Genomic DNA, 18,644 nt, shown 5'->3' with positions numbered 1-18,644 from the left:
CATGTGAGAAACACTGCAACTAGTGAGCTAGTCAACATTCTCACTGGCTGGAGATAGTTATAAAACTAAGCCCACTAGGCCAAAGCTGAGGAAGAGAAAAAAGAAGACAGTAAAACTTAGAAAGAGGCAGGGGGAGAAAAGAGCAAAAACAAAAGGGATGGCAGTTGAGTCAAATGAGACAGAGTGTAGGCAGAGGTGACAATGAGAAGATGGCATGAGAAGATAGAGGAATACTCAGAATAACCATACTAGACTGGGGAAGAAAGACATATGCTTTATTCACACTGACCGTGGGACAGCCGTGAACATTGGAGTATAGGGATGGTACTGACACTCCTGACTCCTGACTCACAGTGACCCATACCAAAAACTGGCTACCCTGAACCAGCCTGAACTCTACTTGCCACTACTGCCTTCTTTTACCTAAATCTTATTCCCTCAGTGGTGCTCTTGGGCCCAGCTTCAATTACTTTCTCTCTACCAGAGATAGAACCCATTCCCTTGCTAAAGCCAACAGAACAATCCTGTCTGCCTGGCCCTGAAAGACTCTTTGCCAAATGGTTATCCTTCACACCCTTCCCCACAGGCCTCAGGAAGGCTCTGACATAGAAAGACAAAAGCAACAGCATCAAAGATGTTTTCCAGCTACATTAAATAGCTGGGCTGAACTGGAGGATGAGCAAAGACTGGCCCAAAGGAAATGAAAAAGAAGATGGGATCACAATCATGAGTTGCTTGTGGGGTGAGAGTGGGAGACCAAGTTAGGTAGAATGTCTGGAAGTTCAACCCTCAAATGAGAATAGTAGGGAGAAGATACACAGCATCTAGGCCAATATCCAAAGTAGGAAAGGAGGAGAAATCAGGCAAACACATACTGACAGCAGAAGGGGAGGCTCTGGAGGAAGCTGATATGTCTTCTAGTTCAGAATACCCCACAAGGGCTGACTTATCAAGGTAAAGGATTACAGAATTAGAATTAAAACTCACTGGGAAGGGCCGAGCCCGTGGCGTGGCGCACTTGGGAGAGTGCGGCACTGGGAGCGCAGCAGCGCTCCCGCCGCGGGTTCGGATACTATATAGGGATGACCGCCGGTGCACTCACTGGCTGAGCGCGGTGCGGCCAGTCTCAAAAAGGACAAAAAAAAAAAACCTCACTGGGAATTTGTTTACTCTGGATACACCTCCTGAGTTTTTACCTTTTCTCTACAAAAACAATGCTATAAATAGTTGCTAGTCATAACAAAAATGGTAAAAATTATGACAATGATGACAATAATACATATGTCAGCACTTCAAGTGCTATTCATTTAACTTCTGCACCATCACCTCCAATTTACAGATGAGGAACATGAGGATTGGTAAAAATTATGACAATGATGACAATAATACATATGTCAGCACTTCAAGTGCTATTCATTTCACTTCTGCACCATCACCTCCAATTTACAGATGAGGAACATGAGGATTAAAGAAGTTATATAACTTGCCACATAATGCCCAAGAAGTAATTGATAAAACTAAAAATTAAACCCAGGAAGTATAACTCTATGCTAACCTACCTCCTCACTATCAGTAAGGTAACTCAAATATCACGGGTCAAACAGACTTTTGTGAACCAATCTAGGATTCACTGTATTAAATATCCAAACTACACATAAGTCTTTGAACAAACCTGCCAGTAATTTAAGGATAAGTTTTCTGCACAGATGATCAAGGGCTCCAGAAACATTTTGTCTCTACATCTCTGTAAGAGGAAGGACCTCTCAATACCGAGAAACTCTTCTATGTAATGCTCCCAGCATCAAACAGATTTTGTACACAGGGGCGAGGTACTTAATAAATGCTTACTGACAATCTAAAGCAGCATGCTCCAGCAGAACTTTCTGCAATGATGGAAATGTTCTATATGTGCACTGTCCAATACACTAGCCACTAGTCACATGTGGCTATTAAGCACTTGAAATGTGGCTAATGTGAATGAGACCTGAATTTTTAATTTTATTTAATTTAAAAAATTTTAAATTTTAATAGCCCATGTAGCTAGATGTGCTGTAGTGAACAGCACAGATTCAAAGCAAACAAGAAACTTCCTGCAGTTATCTTCAGAAGTGGATAAAGCCACCTAGCCAGTATCACTTTTTGAGATGCCCACCTGGACTGTGCTCATAGGGGTTGCTCACTTCTACAATAACCTACTCTACATTTTCAAAATTTACTGATGAGACCATAGACCAAAATTTTAAAACCCTGTACTGTCAAGTTGAAAGACTGGACCTCTCTCTCTCTCTTTCCCTCTTTTTCACACACACACATACACACATGCACACATAAATATTAGCCAAGTCTGGGAAGAGTTATTTCCCAAATTTTGTTTATAAATTACTGAATAATCTTCCAGATGTCTGCAAACAAATCTGAGTTAATTTGTTCCAATAATTTCCCAAAAATCAAAGTTAACAATAAAATTAACTTCCAGGAGATTATCCTTCTCTCCTTTTAAAAAAGAAATCATACTTTAAAAAAAGTATTTAAATACATTAAACAGTTGTCAGCTGGTTCTTAGGAATGACAGATACAGGCATTAAAAGACAATCTATGCTCATATCTTTTCATCTGTGGTTTTAAAATAATCTAATATTTATCACTCCTGAGAAAAGAGACTCAAGAATGACTAGGGTAGATTCAACTTAAAACTATGGAAAACCCTATTATTCAAGATTGCCATTCCTGATTTTGAAATGTGGCTGTGCCAAGCCCTTGCCCAGGCTAATCTAATGAACTCTAACCTAGCTCTGCTGCTTGAACCCATGTTTATGACCAGAAGGAAGAAAGAAATGAGAGAAAGACAGCAAGCTAAGCTCTACTTCACAACTTCCAGCCACAAGTTTCTGAAGGAAAATATAAGTCAGGGTCCTCTCAGGGATCTCCCTCCTCTACTCTCTTCACCTTCATTGTGGGAACTGAGGCTCTCCTTTTAAGAAGGGGCTCTAAACCTCTTTTTCCAATATGTCTAATGTATCTAATATCAATCTTCACATACCCATGCTGAAAGGGTTTTTTTTCAAAGCAGAGATTTGCTTTTATTAACAAATAGTTTTATTGCAACAAAACTGTTAATATGATTTTTACTTTTTCCAATTATTTGGTATTCAAAACTAGAACTGTAACCATATTACAATAAATTTAGACCTAAAGCAGTGTGGCTATTTGGGGCAGGATTTTCTTTTTCTTTTTAAAAATTCAGTATATTTGAATAGAAAGTATATTCACAGGTTCAAAACTCAGAAAATATAAATAAAGTGTACGTATATGCTATGAAAAATCTCCCTCCCATTGCTGTCCCCAGCCACCCAGTTTCCTTCCCCATAGGCAACTGATGTTACCAGTTTTTTATAAATCTTTCCAGAGATACAGTAGCAGATACTGTTGGTACCCCTCCCAGATTCCCTTTACCAGGCCAACCAGCTACTGCAGATGCCAGCTGCTAAAGGGTCACATTTGCACTTTTTCAGGAGAATTGCTGTGTGCTCTTCCCCCAACCCCACCAATAAAGGGTTGCAGGGCAGGGGGAGGGCTATAAAAGCCCAGGCCCCTTGCATCTATGGTACCAGTCAGGCTCTCCTGAAACATCATCTTTGCCCAGCTTATTCCCTGCCCTATATTGCTTCCCTCACTCCCATATAGATTTCTCCTTAGAGTACTCTCTCAATAAAATACTTGCAGACTTGCAGATGAACCCGTATTTCAGAGTCTTGTTTTTTGGGAACTCAATCTAAACAGATCTTACACACAAACTATGGCCTACTTACTTATGTATTATTCCCCTATCACCATTTTTTACATAGACAGTGCCTGTTACAGACATTGTTCTGTAGCTTGCTTTTGTTACGTAATATATCTTGACAAGGTTTCCATATCTTACATAAATAGTTGCCTCATATTTTTCCACAGGTACATGGTGTTCTATTGTATATCTATATATTACAGTTTACTTAACCCATCCCGTTTGAGAAATATTTAAGTGGTTTCTAATCTTTTACTATTATAAATAATGCTGCAATATATATTCACCATTTCCTAAGTATGTGAGGGACAAATTCCTAGAAATGAAACACCTAGATCAAAGGGCATGTGCATTTGTAATCAGAAGAGATACTGCCAATTTGTCCTGTATAGGGAATGTACTAACGTGCCTTTCAATGAGCAATATAAGAAAGTGCCTTTTTGTCATAGCCACATCAGCACAATGTATTATCATACTTCATGAATCTTTGTCAATTTCATAGATAAAAAATGGTATTACATTGTAGTATTTGTATTTCTCTTATTATGAGAGAGGTTGAACATCTCTTTATATCGTTAAAAGCTATCTGTAATTCTTTTTCTTTGGCGTATCAGTTGATATCCTTTATCCATTTTTCTCTTGTTTGGTTGATTATCTATTTATCATTTACAGGTCTTTACATATTTCTATTATATAATGATTATCCAAGAATATAAAGGATAATTCAAAATGTTATCTATGACACCATGCTTATTTAAAATTCCACATATAACTAAGACTTACTTACTTTTTTAGTTCTGGAATCTCTGCTGGCTTTACAATTTTTATTAACCCTTTAAGTCTCTGTTGTTCTTTCCTTAGTTCAAAAGTTCTCAGGTGAAGTTTCTTCCGGGACACACCATCTAATGCACTCCCTGATTTCATTTCTGACATGAATGCATCTAAAGAATCCTGAGATGGTGACTCTGATAGAGCTGTCCAAGAAAGGGATGATACATGTTTAGAAAGATGGCTCCAAATAGTTTAAAATTCAGCCAAGGGTTCCATAGAGAAGTCACTAACATAAAGCTGAACAGAGGACATTACTGATATTAGGAATAATGAAACAGGTTACAGCTATGAGATCTTGGGAAGTCACTTTGTCTCAATGAGCTTCATTCCCCTCAACTATTAAATAAAGAGGTTAGCCAAATCATTTGTACTGTTCTTTCTAGCTCTGAAATGCTATGTTGCTCCTTAGAAAGGCTTCATATTCTGTATGCTATATCTTATTAGCCAATGTAGCCTTATTGTCTCAATGAGCTTCATTCCCCTCAACTATTAAATAAAGAGGTTAGCCAAATCATTTGTAATGTTCTTTCTAGCTCTGAAATGCTATGTTGCTCCTTAGAAAGGCTTCATATTCTGTATGCTATATCTTATTAGCCAATGTAGCCTTCATGCCTAGCATAGTGCACTATATGAGTACATGGCAGGTACTCAATAAATATTTGATGAAAGCCTTACCTTTGCTTGAGGCTTTTAGCCTCTCAGAAATTTCAGAGAGTTCCCTTTCAGCATCATTTAACTTTGCAACCTGTAACACCCAAATCAACAGGGTTAGCAAATGTTTTTCTTCTTTTACCCTATGTCACCTTATCACCCTTCTCTTATTTTCACTATTGTTACTACAAGTTTTAAGAGGATTAATTCAGAAGTCCAGTTAAATATGCTCCTTATGGAATTAAAAGTATAATTTATTTAATAGTAATTAAATTAATTTCTGAATTAAAGAATTCAGAATTAAACAGAATAAATAATCCAGACTTTATTTTACTCAAAGACAGAGCTCAAAGCATTTATTTTCACTGATGAATCAAAAGGATAGATTGTGGGTTAATGTTTTAGTTCTGAATATTACTAAATATAGTGCATGCCACCTTATGATAATTTCAGGAAGGATATAGTGTTTCAGACTATTACCACTCCATACTCCTCCAAATTCCTTTGATTCCTCTCGACTATCAAAAGCCTAAAGTCAGTTTAACCTCAGATTGTCCCAACCTGGAACTTTTTCCTTTCTTTTTTTGGAAGTAATTTCACATCCAAGCATGCTCATTAATGAACTGACCTGGATAAACGTATGTAGTAGCAAGCCAAATTTTTTTCCAACAACTTATAAGACTAGTTGTTTGTTACCATTAAATGTACAGATCACAAAAGTACCAGATCTCAATGCTACTGCTTTAAAAATTTGCCGGACACGAAAAAAGACAAAAAGGAAAAAAGAAAAAGATAAATGAGAAACAGGAAGAAAGAAAATTTGAAAAAGAAAAATGAAAGCAAGTGCTGGCCAGTTAGCTCGCTCAGTTAGAGTGTGGTGCTGATAACACCAAGGTCAAGGGTTCGAATCCCATTACCAGCCAACAACAAAAAAAGTTAAAAAATGAAAAGCAGTTTGCAGAAAAAATACAAATGGCCAAACGTTTGAAAAGATGTTAAGCTTTTAAAAGATAGCAAAATACAAATTAAAAAATGAGATACCACTTCTCATGTATTAGACTGGAAACAAATAAAAAGATTAATAATGTGCAGTTTGGCAAGGTTTGGGGGAAATAGATTTTTAAACAGTTGGTAGAAATGTAAATTGACACAATCTTTTTGATGGTCAATCCTACAACATCTGTCAACATTAAAAATGTTCCAGCAAGGGCTGGCCCGGTGGCGCACTGGAGAGTGCGCTGCTTGGGAGCGCGACGGCGCTCCCGCCGAGGGTTCGGATCCCATGTGGAGACCGGTTCCTGCTCACTGGCTGAGCGCGGTGCGGGTGCAACACCGAGGGTTGCGATCCCGTTGCCGGTCCCCGGTGCGGGCGTGACGCCGAGGGTTGCGATCCCGTTACCGGTCAGTAAAAAAGACAAAAAGGAAAAAAAAATGTTCCAGCAATTCCACTTCTAGGAATTTATCCTACAGATAGCAGTACAACATTGTTTATAATAGAAAAAATGTGTAGTCCATCAATAGTGAATTACAGTAGCTATTACTTTTTTGTCTGCCCTACACCATTCTACTCCCCTTGTGCTGGTAAAGTACATCTTTCCTCTAGAAAATTCCTTCCCCATTTCATCTGGTTTAGGGGTAGCCATGTGACCAAAGCCGAATCAATAAGAATCCTCCCCTCATATTTATATTTAGTTATTTATTTTATTTTTGGCAGCTGACCAGTATGGGGATCTGAAGCCTTGACCTTGGTGTTATAACACTGCATTCTAACCAACTGAGCTAACTGGCAAGCTCCTCATTTTGTATTTAGATATAGGGGAAAAGAGGATCTTTTTCCAAAGAGGTTATTAAAGTTGAGAGGATATAAATACAGGCCTACAAGCAATCAACTTTTCTGCATGGAGTAAGAATCTGTCTGAAAAATAAAACCATGCACTCATGAGACAGACTCACACAGCTCATATGTGTCCTGGTGATACTGAGTTTAGTTTGGCAGTACTAAGTTCTGGTTTCAGAACTTGAGGTCCTGGCCCATACAGTTCTTCCTTTAATCCCATGATCTATTCTTCTGAGCCTCTGAAGCCAATAACCATTCCCTCTAAGCTAGCCTGAATTGGGTTTCTATTATTTGCAACCAAAATAGTCCTCCTTAATATAAGACTGATAGGTTAAGATTGAACATACATATACAATTTCACTCTCTCCCCAAATCCCACTAAAATCATAGTAAAGAGATCTTTTAAAAAGGGCCGGCCCGGTGGCGCACTCTGTAGAGTGCGGCGCTTGGGAGCGCGGTGGCACTCCCGCCGAGGGTTCGGATCCCATATAGAGACCAGTCCGCTCACTGGTTGAGCGCGGTGCGGGCGCGACACTGAGGGTTGCGATCCCGTTGCCGGTCACGGTACGGGCGCGACACTGAGGGCTGCAATCCCGTTACTGGTCACAAAAAAAAGACAAAAAAAAAAAAAAGAGAGATCTTTTAAAAAGACATCAAATCACAAAGACAGAGAGAACAGCAACCTAAATTTTCGGAAATTAGAAGCAGACAGATGAGTGGAAACTAAGCAGAACTAAAAAATATGAATCCTAAACCAACACTAGGGAAATATGATTACACTGCAGAATCCTCAAAAAGACCTGGAACTGGGGATAGATAGTAGTGTTAAAATAAGGAGGGCTGAGTAAAAGTTGGTTGAGAAATGGATCCTCCTCCCTGCCTACTCACTACCTCCCCACCCCCAGGAGAAATTCAGAGGTTAATCTCCAGAAAGGGTAAAACAGAAAATCTTTGGACTGTGGGTTGACTGGTACAGTTAAGGGCATGGGCACTAATGCAAAAACAGTACTGTCCTGAAAATAGCTGAATGCTGAGAACTGGCTTAGCCATCTTCCACCATCTAGCTCTAGGAATGTTGACAGCCAGTTCTTTCCTTTCAGGCAAGAGATTGGAAGAGTACTTCCTAGAGGAATCTTGCCCATAAAGGAGAAAAACTGAGGGATACTTATATCAGAGGTTCCCCAACAAAAGGCCCACCCACATCATTCTATAGCATTGCTCAAAGTCAACAAACCCCACCTATATATTCCAAGCTTCAATCACCTTTTTCATCCCCAAATAAAAATCTACAATCAAGGATTGCATGACACCTGAGAAAAACGTCTCACAGGCAGGATATAGCCCAAACAAAAAGAAAAACTAACCTGGAGAAAACAAAGATGAGATATTTACAATCCATGAAACAACAGGATATATGTTTTAAAAAGGACTGTTAGGGCCGGCCCGTGGCTCACTCGGTAGAGTGCGGTGCTGAAAACACCAAGGCCATGGGTTCGGATCCCATATAGGGATGGCCGGTTCACTCACTGGCTGAGCGTGGTGCTGACAACACCAAGTCAAGGGTTAAGATCCCCTTACCGGTCATCTTTTGTAAAAAAAAAAAAAAAGGACTGTTAAAGAATAAAAATAAACTTTTAGAAATTAAAACCTTGATGGCAAAACAAAGATACTGAAAGATAAAGTTGCAGAAATCCCCCAGAAAGAACAAAGAGTCACAGAGATGGAAAAAAGAAGAAAAAAAAAAAAAGAAATTTAGATGCTCAGTCCAAGAGGTCCAACATCTGAATAATAAAATTCCAGAGAGAAGATGAGGGATAAAACAATTAATAGCTTAATTGCAGAAATGTTCCTGAACTGCCAAGATTTCTATATCAAAAGGACCCAACAAGTACCCAGAAAAATAGACAAAAACAGACCCAAAGAAAGTACATCATAATTAACTTTAAGAACCTTTAGTATAAAAGGGAAACTCTTACAAACTTCTAGCAAGGTGGAAAAAAAAGAATAGCATACAATACTGGGGTTCTTCAAAAAGTTTGTGGAAAAATAGAATTGAAAAACAATATGAATCCTTCCATGAACTTTTTGAAGTACTGTCATAGGTCAGAATCTGAACAGTTTAGGACTTCTCATTAGCAACACTGGATGTAAGATGATAAGAGCAATGCCTTCAAAGTGGTGAAGGAAAATTATTTCCAACTTAGAATTCTATTCCCAGCCAAACTACTAATCAAGACTGAAGCTATAATAATTATATTTTCAGAATGAAAGATTTAATAAATTTTACTTTCTATACATTCTTTCTCAGAAATCTACTAGAGGATGTCCACCAAAACAAGAAAGTAGACCGAAAAAAATGAAAGATATGAAATCCATTGAAGACTATAATTACCCATGCCCTCTGGTGTTGTGCTAACTTTTTAACCTGCCCAGGCAGTTGTGCTCCACTAAAACAATGGAATAAACCAAGAAATATGAAAAAATACAAGAATCAAGAAAAAGAAAATCCGACCTTGTTCAGATCCCTGTACCCACCAGCCTACCAAAAAGAAAAACCACCCCTGGAGAAAGGCCAAGGAAATCTCAAGGTCAACAGCAAAATCAAGTTCCAGATAACACTTTTTTTTTTTTTTTTGTCTTTTTCTTTGACACGGCGGCACCGTGCTCAGCCAGTGAGCGGTGACCGGCCATCCCCATATAGGATCCAAACCCGCGGCGGGAGCGCCTCTGCGCTCCCAGCGCCACACTCTCTTGAGTGCGCCACTGGCTCGGCTCCAGATAACATTTTTGGAAAGCAATAAGCCCTAAAAGGAGAGTAATACTCTTTAGGAGAAATATCTCAAAAAAAAAATCGGGAGAATGCGGCGGCGCTCCCGCCGCGGGTTCGGATCCTATATAGGGATGGCCGGTGCGCTCACTGGCTGAGCGCAGTGCAGCGGGTCACAAAAAGGACAAAAAAAAAAAATCGGAAGTAAGAAGTGACAGATTACTTAATGTTGTTGATCATATGAAAAAACATACTGAAAAACTATTTGAAAGGTGTGGGAAGAACAAGCAATAAGTGCAAAAACAGGAAAAAAAAGCCAAACACATGAAAAACAAATACAATTACCACCTTTAGAAAAAAACAAAAAGAGCTCTCTGCTCTGCCATTTTCTGCCATGTGAGATCCCTGCATTGCTGTAAAGCCACCACCAAAGAAGACTCTCACCAGATGTGTTCCTAGACTTTGTACTTCCCAGCCTTTGAAACAGACAAAAGCCTAGGATTTTTGAATTGGGGAATGAATGGAGGCCATCTATTTTAACTTTCTACAAATGTTAATCGCATCCTTCAACATCCTTTATTAATGAATACTTGATCTCTGAACATTTCAAATTTATTCTGAAAAGTGATTGGTCAGCCTGAACAGAAGGTTTATTCTGGTTGCTATCCTGGGATGAAATAAAGAGCCTGCTCATGCTTGCAGTTGTGAAGATTGGGGAAGTGGTAGTACAGGCATTAAACCACATGTCCACGGGCTCCCCATTCTCCAGTCAAGGATTTTACAGATACAGACTTAAAGCTCTGAAGATGCACTATCTGTGTGATTCCTAACTCCTCTACTGACTAGCCAATGTGATTTTTACACGTTTCTTAACCACATTGTGTCTCGGTTTCCTCAAATGTAAAATGGAAATAATACTGTACAATTTAAATGAGCTAACACATATCAAATGTTTAGCAACCGCCTGCCATTCAATGAGTATTCACTATGATCGACTGCCAACAGATTGTCTTCTGTGTTCTGTTTTTAACTGTTCAGAATTTGGGTATAGTAAACAGTAGTGTCTTTTGTTGACCCCTGATTCCCTACATTTTTTAGAGCAATATCAAAAATAAAAAAGTGGGAAAAAAAGGAAAAGAGATTAAACCTACACCATAAGAATATGCTTGAGAAAACTGTTGAGAAATCATAATCTAGAGGAAGAAAAGGAAACTAAATATAGGCCAGTTCCTGTGTTTTCAGCTTTTTTTTCTACATTATCTAATTAAATACAATAAACCCTGGCTCTAGTCATTAGTTTGGGAACGGATGGTAGATCTACTCAAGGCTTGGCTGATTTAAAGATCTGTTTTTCAAACTCTGCAGAATATTTTAATCCAACTTCTACCAAAACACTGCTAACTTATTACTTAAGGATGCAGGAATCACTTTCTGCCAAGACTATGAAAAAGAATGTTTCTTCCAGTACTGAGTTGAATTTTCTCCCCCTATAAAACCTACGCACTAGTTTTGGGGTGGGGTGGGGGAAGATACTACTGCATAAGAAATCATTTGTCAAGAGAAATTCACACATTTATCAGCAGGAGTTTCTGAAATAATCTAGCAATCACATCAAAAAAAGAATTTACAAAGAGGAGTGGCTACCCTATATTCTTCAAGTTTCACAAATTATATTTCTGTTGGTTAAACCCATTGATGAATTTTAGTTGAAGATATAAATGGAAGCAAAAAAATGAAGAAGGGGAAGTTGTTCATAAATAAGTAAACAAGTAGGGCAATCATAACATAAAAACACAATGATCATGTCATCTGAGGATAAAGATGGTTTAATTTCTTTCTCTTCAAATGTCTTATTGTTCCTCTCTGCCATCTTGCAGGAGCTTATACTTGCAGTACTATGTTGAGCAGGTGTAGTGAGAGAGGATATAGTTGCTTTGTTCCTGCTCTTAGGAGGAAAGCATCCATTGATCCTACAGGTCAAGTATGACGCCACCTGTAGGTTTTTTGGTAGATGGACTATATCAAGTTGAGAAAGTCCCATCTATTCTGAGTTTGCTGAAAGTTCCTAGCATAAGTGGGTATCAGATTTTGTCAAATATTTTTGGCATCAATTAATATGATCAAGCAATTTTTTAACATTTCATGTTGATTTGTTGTATTACACTAATTGATTTTCTAATTCTGAAGCAGCCTTTCATTCCTGGACTTAATGCCACTTGGTCATGGTGGATAACTACAAGTATTTGTATACATTGTTGGATTGAAAACTTTATTGAGGATTTTGTATAGGTCTGTAATTTTCTTTTCTTGCAATGTCTTTATCTAATTTGGGTATTAGGATAACACTGGCCTCATAGAATGAGTTTGGAAATGTTCCCTCTACTTCTGTTTTCTGAAAAAAAACATTATTGACTATTGATACTATTTATTCCTTAAACATTTTGTAGAATTCATAATTGAAACACTGTGTCAGGTACTTTCTTTTTTTGTAAGTTTTTAAATTAGACAATTTATTTAACAGATAGAGGGCTATATTAGTTCATTTTCTGTTGCTTATAACAGAATACCTGAAACTGGGTAATTCGTAAAGAAATAAAATTTATTTTGTACAGTTTTGGAGGCTGGAGAGTCCAAAGTCAAGGTACACATCTGGTGAGGGCCTTCTTAGTGGGGAGTCTCTATAGAGTCCCGTGGTGACTCAGGGTGTCACATAGCAAGGAGGGGGAACAGCATCTTAAGGTGCTCACCTGTTCTCCTTATAAAGCCACCAGTCTACTCCCTAGTAACCCATTAAACCATTAATTCATTAATCCATGAATATTCATGAAAGCATAATCCTCATGACCTAATCACCACTTCAAATATCATATTGGGGATTAAGTTCCAAATGAGCTTTGGAGGGGACAAACATTCAACCCATAGTAGGCTATTCATGTTATCTATTTCTTCTTATGTAAGTTTTAGTAGTCTGTGTCTTTCAAAGAATTGGATCATTTCATTTATCCTATTAAATTTGTGACCATAAAAAAACAAAAAACAAAAAGAAATAAAACCACTCAGGTGTGACTAATATTTGCAAAAGCATAATCATGTAAATACTAAATACTAATTTAACAGAGTCAATAGGTAATATCCCAAATAAATGACTCAAATATATAACAGCATACTCTTGTTTCTTAGAAATATGGGAATTTTTAATGCCAGAAGAAATAACTGAAAAAGTTCAAAGCTTCTAGGGATGAGGATTGAGGAGGGGTAGGGCAAAGAACAAGTATATTTTCTTATAAGCCTATCAGTAGTTTTAAACCAGACATAAGTTACTTTATAATAATAAAGTTTAATTTTAGAATAAATAAAAATATAATATATGCCCTCTTAATACATGATGGTATAGCCAGACATTTTTTTAAACAAGGTAAATCTAATGTATTGATATGGATAATACCCCTGACACATTCTTATGTTAAAATAGTGAGTTACAAAAGACTCTACGTAATATAACTGCATTTGTGTATGAGTGCATGTGTGTTTTTTGTTAAAGGATCTAGATCTAAACCCACATTTATATATGCATAGAAAATACCTGGGAGAATATAAACAATGGCTAACTTAGGGTACTGAGAGAGGGAATTTTTTCTTTTCATTTGAAAGAATTCTGTATAGTTGACATATTCCTCCTATGAAGAGATTTTATTACCTTTTGTGTTAAATTTTCCTTCTTTCTTTTCTTTTGTTTTTTGGTTTTTGGTGGCTGGCCGGTATTGGGATCCAAACCTCTGACCACAGTGTTATCAGCGCCATGCTCTCCTAAGTGAGCTAACCAGCCAGCCCTCTTTTTTTTTTTTTTTTTTAAAGAAAAAAAGGATTCCCATATACTGACCTGCTTCCTGCCGCAGCAATCCTAAAGTGTCAAGGATCCGGCAAGCTTCCAGTGAGCACTGGATCATTGCTTCTTTTTTCTTTCCTGAGTGAATGGCCTCAGCCATGAGTTGTTTCCCAGTTGAATCATCCACAGGTAATCTGCATTGGTTTGGCAGGAATAAGAGCACACACTAAGCTCCAGTACTCATGAAAACAACTTATATGCTGTGATAATAGTCATTTTTTTATTCTTATTTTTAATTTAATCTTTATTTCTAGTCATGTTTTTTTAGATGGCTTTTCAATCTCTCAGTTCATTTTGTTCTATCTTGTGAAGGCTGGACTTCAAATCTTTTCCTTCCACCTCTTACCCATCCCACCCTATCCTTCAATAATATAAGTGATACTATACTATAAAGGCCAAAATTTAGGAATAGCCTAAAATTAAGACTGATGTTACTCTTTTGGTTGTCGTCTATAACTGTAAATTAAACCTGAAATTCGCCTTTCCAGAAATGTACATTAATAAGAAAAGAACATACCTCACCCTGCACAGCCAAGTACTATGCCCCTGTTCATCAAATTCATATTCTAATTCTTCTCCTGTGGGAGGAAGAAAGACAAAACAATTTGAATACGATCAACTACATGATACAATGAGAAAAGAGATCAAAGGCTAAATAAGAACATCTAGTTCCCGTACCACACCAAATACTAAATTTCAATGCATTTCACTTCTCATTCCTAGGAATTATCATCTAATAATAAAATCAGAATGAGTCTGAGAAAAGCAGATTCAGATCAAAACAATCAATTCTCTATACCTAGTTTTGTTCACTGTATAGTAGCTTTCACACTTTTTGTAAGTTGTAGACTTAAGTGGTTTTTTGTCACAGTTGCCTGGTTTTTAGAAGCATAAATATTAAGTATACAAAACAACCAGTTCATATATATATGCATACACAAATATATACATGCACATAGATGTTCTTTACTATATCAGTCCTCAGAATCTTTACTAAAACAACCTTCTGTGAAAAAAATTTCCATGTTAAGAATTACAGCGTGCGCTCACAGAGCCAGGCCCAGGTGCTGTGTGGCGGGGGAGGGGAGAATAGAATTACAAAAAATCAAGTGAATTGGGAATTACAAATTACAAGAAGTTGGCTCAATTTCCCCATCACCCAAATCCAGGATTTTCTGAGAATGAGATAAGTCAGGAAAAAGTTCTTCCTTTTTTCCAAGATGGGGAGACAAAATTATTACTACTTTCAAAATAAATCTGAAGCAGAAATAAATCTGACCACAATGGCAGGATCTGAGTAAGGAGACCACAAAATAAATCTGACCATAATGGCAGGATCTGAATAAGGAGAACGGTAGATAAAGTATAGCATTTGTAAGTATAAAGTTCAAAGTGAAGTTCTAGAAAACAACTTGCTGTGGATACATTTTACTAGTAGGGCCAGAATCTTACATACCTTCTCGGTCAAAAAAACCTTGGAGAGCCTTTTTTGGATCCTTTATGTAAAAGGCCTCCCTTTCCTGCTGAAACTCTAAGACGATGGGGTTCTCTTCAGCCTCATCCTCTACAGCATCTTCTCCTAAAGGATATAGAAAGAAAGGAAAGATAATCAGATGTGAGAAGAGACTATCTGAATGATGCCCCCTATCCTTTCAGGCGGCATAATGATACAGATATCTGTGATGAAAAGAAAGATACTTGGGGGGCGGGGAGTGAAACAACTACAAAACCACCAGTATGAACATCTTCAGGTTTTCTAAATTATTTTCTAAAACATGCTTTCATGGCACCTTAGTTTTTTTTTTTTTCTCCATCGCTACATTTTAAAAGCAAAATTACCTACCACATTGTAGGAAAAAAATCTGAGATCCTCCGCCTGGCATTCTCATTCCCTCAGACCCAGGTCTAATACTTTGTCTCCAGTATGAATTCCTAATATTTCTCATGTCTTCCAAATATACTGGTCTACTCATTACGCCCTTAAAATCATCAGTCTCTGCCCTGAATACCAATCCCAGTGCTCAGCTTCATAAAGGCTACTTTTCCTTTCTTTTCCCTCAAGTCCCAGCAGAAAACCATTCCCCTCATGAGCTTATAAAGTTTCCCAAAGATCTAAGTCAATGTCATCCAACAGAAATGTAATGAAAGCCATAAATGTAATCTGAAATTTTCTATCAGCCACATTAAAAAAATAAACAGGTGAGGGCCGGCCACATGGCGCACTCAGGAGAGTGCGGCGCTGGGAGCGCAGCAACGCTCCCGCTGCGGATTCGGATCCTATACAGGAATGACCGGTGCACTCACTGGCTGAGTGCGGTGCAGGTGACACCACACCTTACGGGTCACGAAAAAGACAAAAAATAAAATGAACAGGTGAAATTGCCATTTCAACATGTAATCAATATAAAAATATCATGAATTAGATATTTTACAATTCTTTTTCACACTCTTTGAAATTCTGTGTGTATTTTGCACTTCAGCCCATGTCAGTTTGGATTAGCCACCCTGCAAGTGCTCAGTAACCAGTGACTCAGTAACTACCATATTGGACAGCACAGGTCTAAGTCCTCAGTGATTGCTCCCTTCTCTGAACCCTTACTCTTGCATACTTATGATTTCTGGCTTTTGTTTAGCACTTAGCACAAGTAATTTCATAATATTTATCCTGTCTTCCCAACCACATTAAGGCCATTTTCTATCTTTCTATAGTCCTATCTCCTAAATATCCATCCTCCAAAATGTCTGTTGTTATGGCAAATTCAACTTATTCTTTTTCTAAGATGAATAGCTTTCTGATTAGATTTTCCACATTTCAGGTTATTTTCACAAAGTACAAAAAATTCAAGAGAATATCCCACATTGAATAACATTCCATTTTATTTGATTGAATGTAGTTCCACCTCCTCCAGTGATAATCATACAGCACAAGGTCAGCACTTAATTAATAAATATCTTTAAATGGTGAAAATAAGTTAATGGTATGCTGAAAAGAGTTTTGAACAAAATGCATTAAAGACATTAAAAGAAATGCATAGTGCCCATAATTCAATTTTTTTAAATGTAATTTTATTATTTTTTACATTCTAGGATGTTGTTGTGGAGCAGTTGGGAGGGAGGGGGAGGGGGAAAGGGGAAGGAAATTGGATGGGAGGAGGAGGAAGGAGGAGGGGTGGGATTGAGGCCGGTGGCATCCCCCTCATTCCCACAGGGGAGACCAGGGAGCTTCCAGCGGTGGCTTGGTCATTGCCAGGCTGGGTGCAGATGTAAGGGGGGTGTAGCAAAAACCCTCGCCCCCCCACCGTCCCAGCTCAGGAACTCGGGGCACTTCTTGCTGCCATTCGGTGGTCACCACTGGGCTGGCTGCGGGTGTGAGGGGAGTGTGACTGAGGCCCGAGGCCCCCCACCACCCCGGCTCGGGGGGTCGCCGCTGGAGTGGCGGCAGAGGCGGGGGGAGCGTGGCCTAGGCCCAAGGCTCCCCACTAATTCAATATTTTTACATCCAGTAAAGTCAATGAATCTCTCTGGGCTTTGGCTACCTCGTGTGCAAATTGTGTTTCCCCTATATATCTCAAAGAGTCATGAAAAGTTGTATGACAAAAAAACATTTAAGGGTACCATTAGTCATGAACTCAAACTATTAACCTCTGGCAGCAATTTTAATTTCTTACCCATTCCCCAGGTGCAACCCATCTCATCATCTTGGCTACTAGTATTTCTCTTCCTTTCAGTGGTATCCATTTGCTCTTCTTCATCTGAGTCTTCTCCTAGCATCTTCTTCTCTAACATTTGTTGCTGCTTGCGCAAATCCTTCAACTGCGTTACTGTTAACTCGGATTCTGCCTCTCTGTCCTCCTCTGGTCCCTGATGAATCAAGCCAAAAAGACTTTTTTAGAGTTCAGGATTGTGGAAGTTACTTTCAGAAATATGGCAATGTGTGCAGAGGTCTGCAGATGAGGGGCCAAAATGACTCCTCCACTTTTGTAATCACTGAGTGGGAGAATCCCCTTCCTCATCGGAGCGCTCCTGAGATTCCAATTCTAGGTTTCTCTACTTACCTGCAGGATAAAGAGCCGGGTGCTGCCTCCAAAGCGAAGAACATGCCCGACATGGACCCGACAATAGGTCCGGGGTGGGATTCGAGTTTTGTTGAGAAAAGTGCCATGCGTGCTTCCCAGATCGTAGAGGTAGAAGCCCGGCGCCTGGCCTTCGCATTCTCCGTCGGGGCCGGACGCCCTGTGCTGCAGCACGGCGTGGTACCGAGACACCGAAGGGTGCTCCAGGCACAGATCGCAGCTAGACAGCCTCCCGAAAAGGCAGCAACTCGTCCCTTTTAAGCTACGGGTGCCAAGGATGGTGCCGCCTTTCAGAGTCTCTAGACTGTAGGAGGCCGTGGCCGGGCCGCCCCATGGCGGCTCTCGGTAGGGGGGAGCCCGGGCCGGCTCGCCAGCGGAGGAACCCGCTGTTTGGGAACACGGCTGCTTCTCCTGTGAACTAGTCTCCTCGCTGTCCGGCCCAGGCGGCGGGACTTCGGGTTCCAGGGAATCCGGGTCCAGCAGCGCCGTAGGCCGTTCCTTCTTCACTTCCTCAGGGTTTGAGGGACTGGTGGCCCGGACTTTACCCCGCACAGACGGGGGCACCGGCAGGGCTGGCTTCTTGAAGTCGCCACTGGGTTCGTGGGAGGCAGACCGCTCTGACTGAGAGGGAACCTCAGCCATCTTCAGGCCGTGCGGTCTCGAAATCTGTTCCTACGAAACTGCACCCTTTGGTCTCTACGTTCCTCTCCGCGTCTCCCTCTCCCTAACTCCCAGCGACATCTTTGGGAAGCGATGGTAAAGTTGTTTCTTCACGACCCAGAGCGTGTGAAGTGATGGGTAACACAGGAAGGTCA

At 39.4% G+C, this 18,644-nt stretch overlaps 1 protein-coding gene across 1 annotated transcript in view; it reads right to left on the bottom strand.

Annotated features, from left to right (window-relative positions):
* SLC4A1AP (solute carrier family 4 (anion exchanger), member 1, adaptor protein) overlaps positions 1 to 18,634 on the bottom strand; it is a 31,685-nt gene extending 13,051 nt beyond the window's left edge. The window contains exons 1-8 of the mRNA XM_008581340.1: positions 17,812 to 18,634; positions 17,425 to 17,617; positions 15,213 to 15,335; positions 14,274 to 14,334; positions 13,686 to 13,890; positions 5,704 to 5,795; positions 5,291 to 5,409; positions 4,572 to 4,758 (exon numbers count right to left, since the gene is read on the bottom strand). Coding sequence (XP_008579562.1) covers positions 4,572 to 4,758; positions 5,291 to 5,409; positions 5,704 to 5,795; positions 13,686 to 13,890; positions 14,274 to 14,334; positions 15,213 to 15,335; positions 17,425 to 17,617; positions 17,812 to 18,471 — 1,640 coding nt within the window. The 5' untranslated portion in view covers positions 18,472 to 18,634. The remainder of the gene's footprint in view (positions 1 to 4,571; positions 4,759 to 5,290; positions 5,410 to 5,703; positions 5,796 to 13,685; positions 13,891 to 14,273; positions 14,335 to 15,212; positions 15,336 to 17,424; positions 17,618 to 17,811) is intronic.
* Between the last annotated feature and the right edge of the window lie 10 nt (positions 18,635 to 18,644).

This window comes from Galeopterus variegatus, unplaced genomic scaffold (assembly GCF_000696425.1).
Source record: "Galeopterus variegatus unplaced genomic scaffold, G_variegatus-3.0.2 Scaffold2331, whole genome shotgun sequence".
In the NCBI taxonomy this organism is placed as follows: domain Eukaryota; kingdom Metazoa; phylum Chordata; class Mammalia; order Dermoptera; family Cynocephalidae; genus Galeopterus; species Galeopterus variegatus.
The sequence above is the reverse complement of the archived record's forward strand: the minus strand, read 5'-3'. Positions and strand labels throughout refer to the sequence as shown.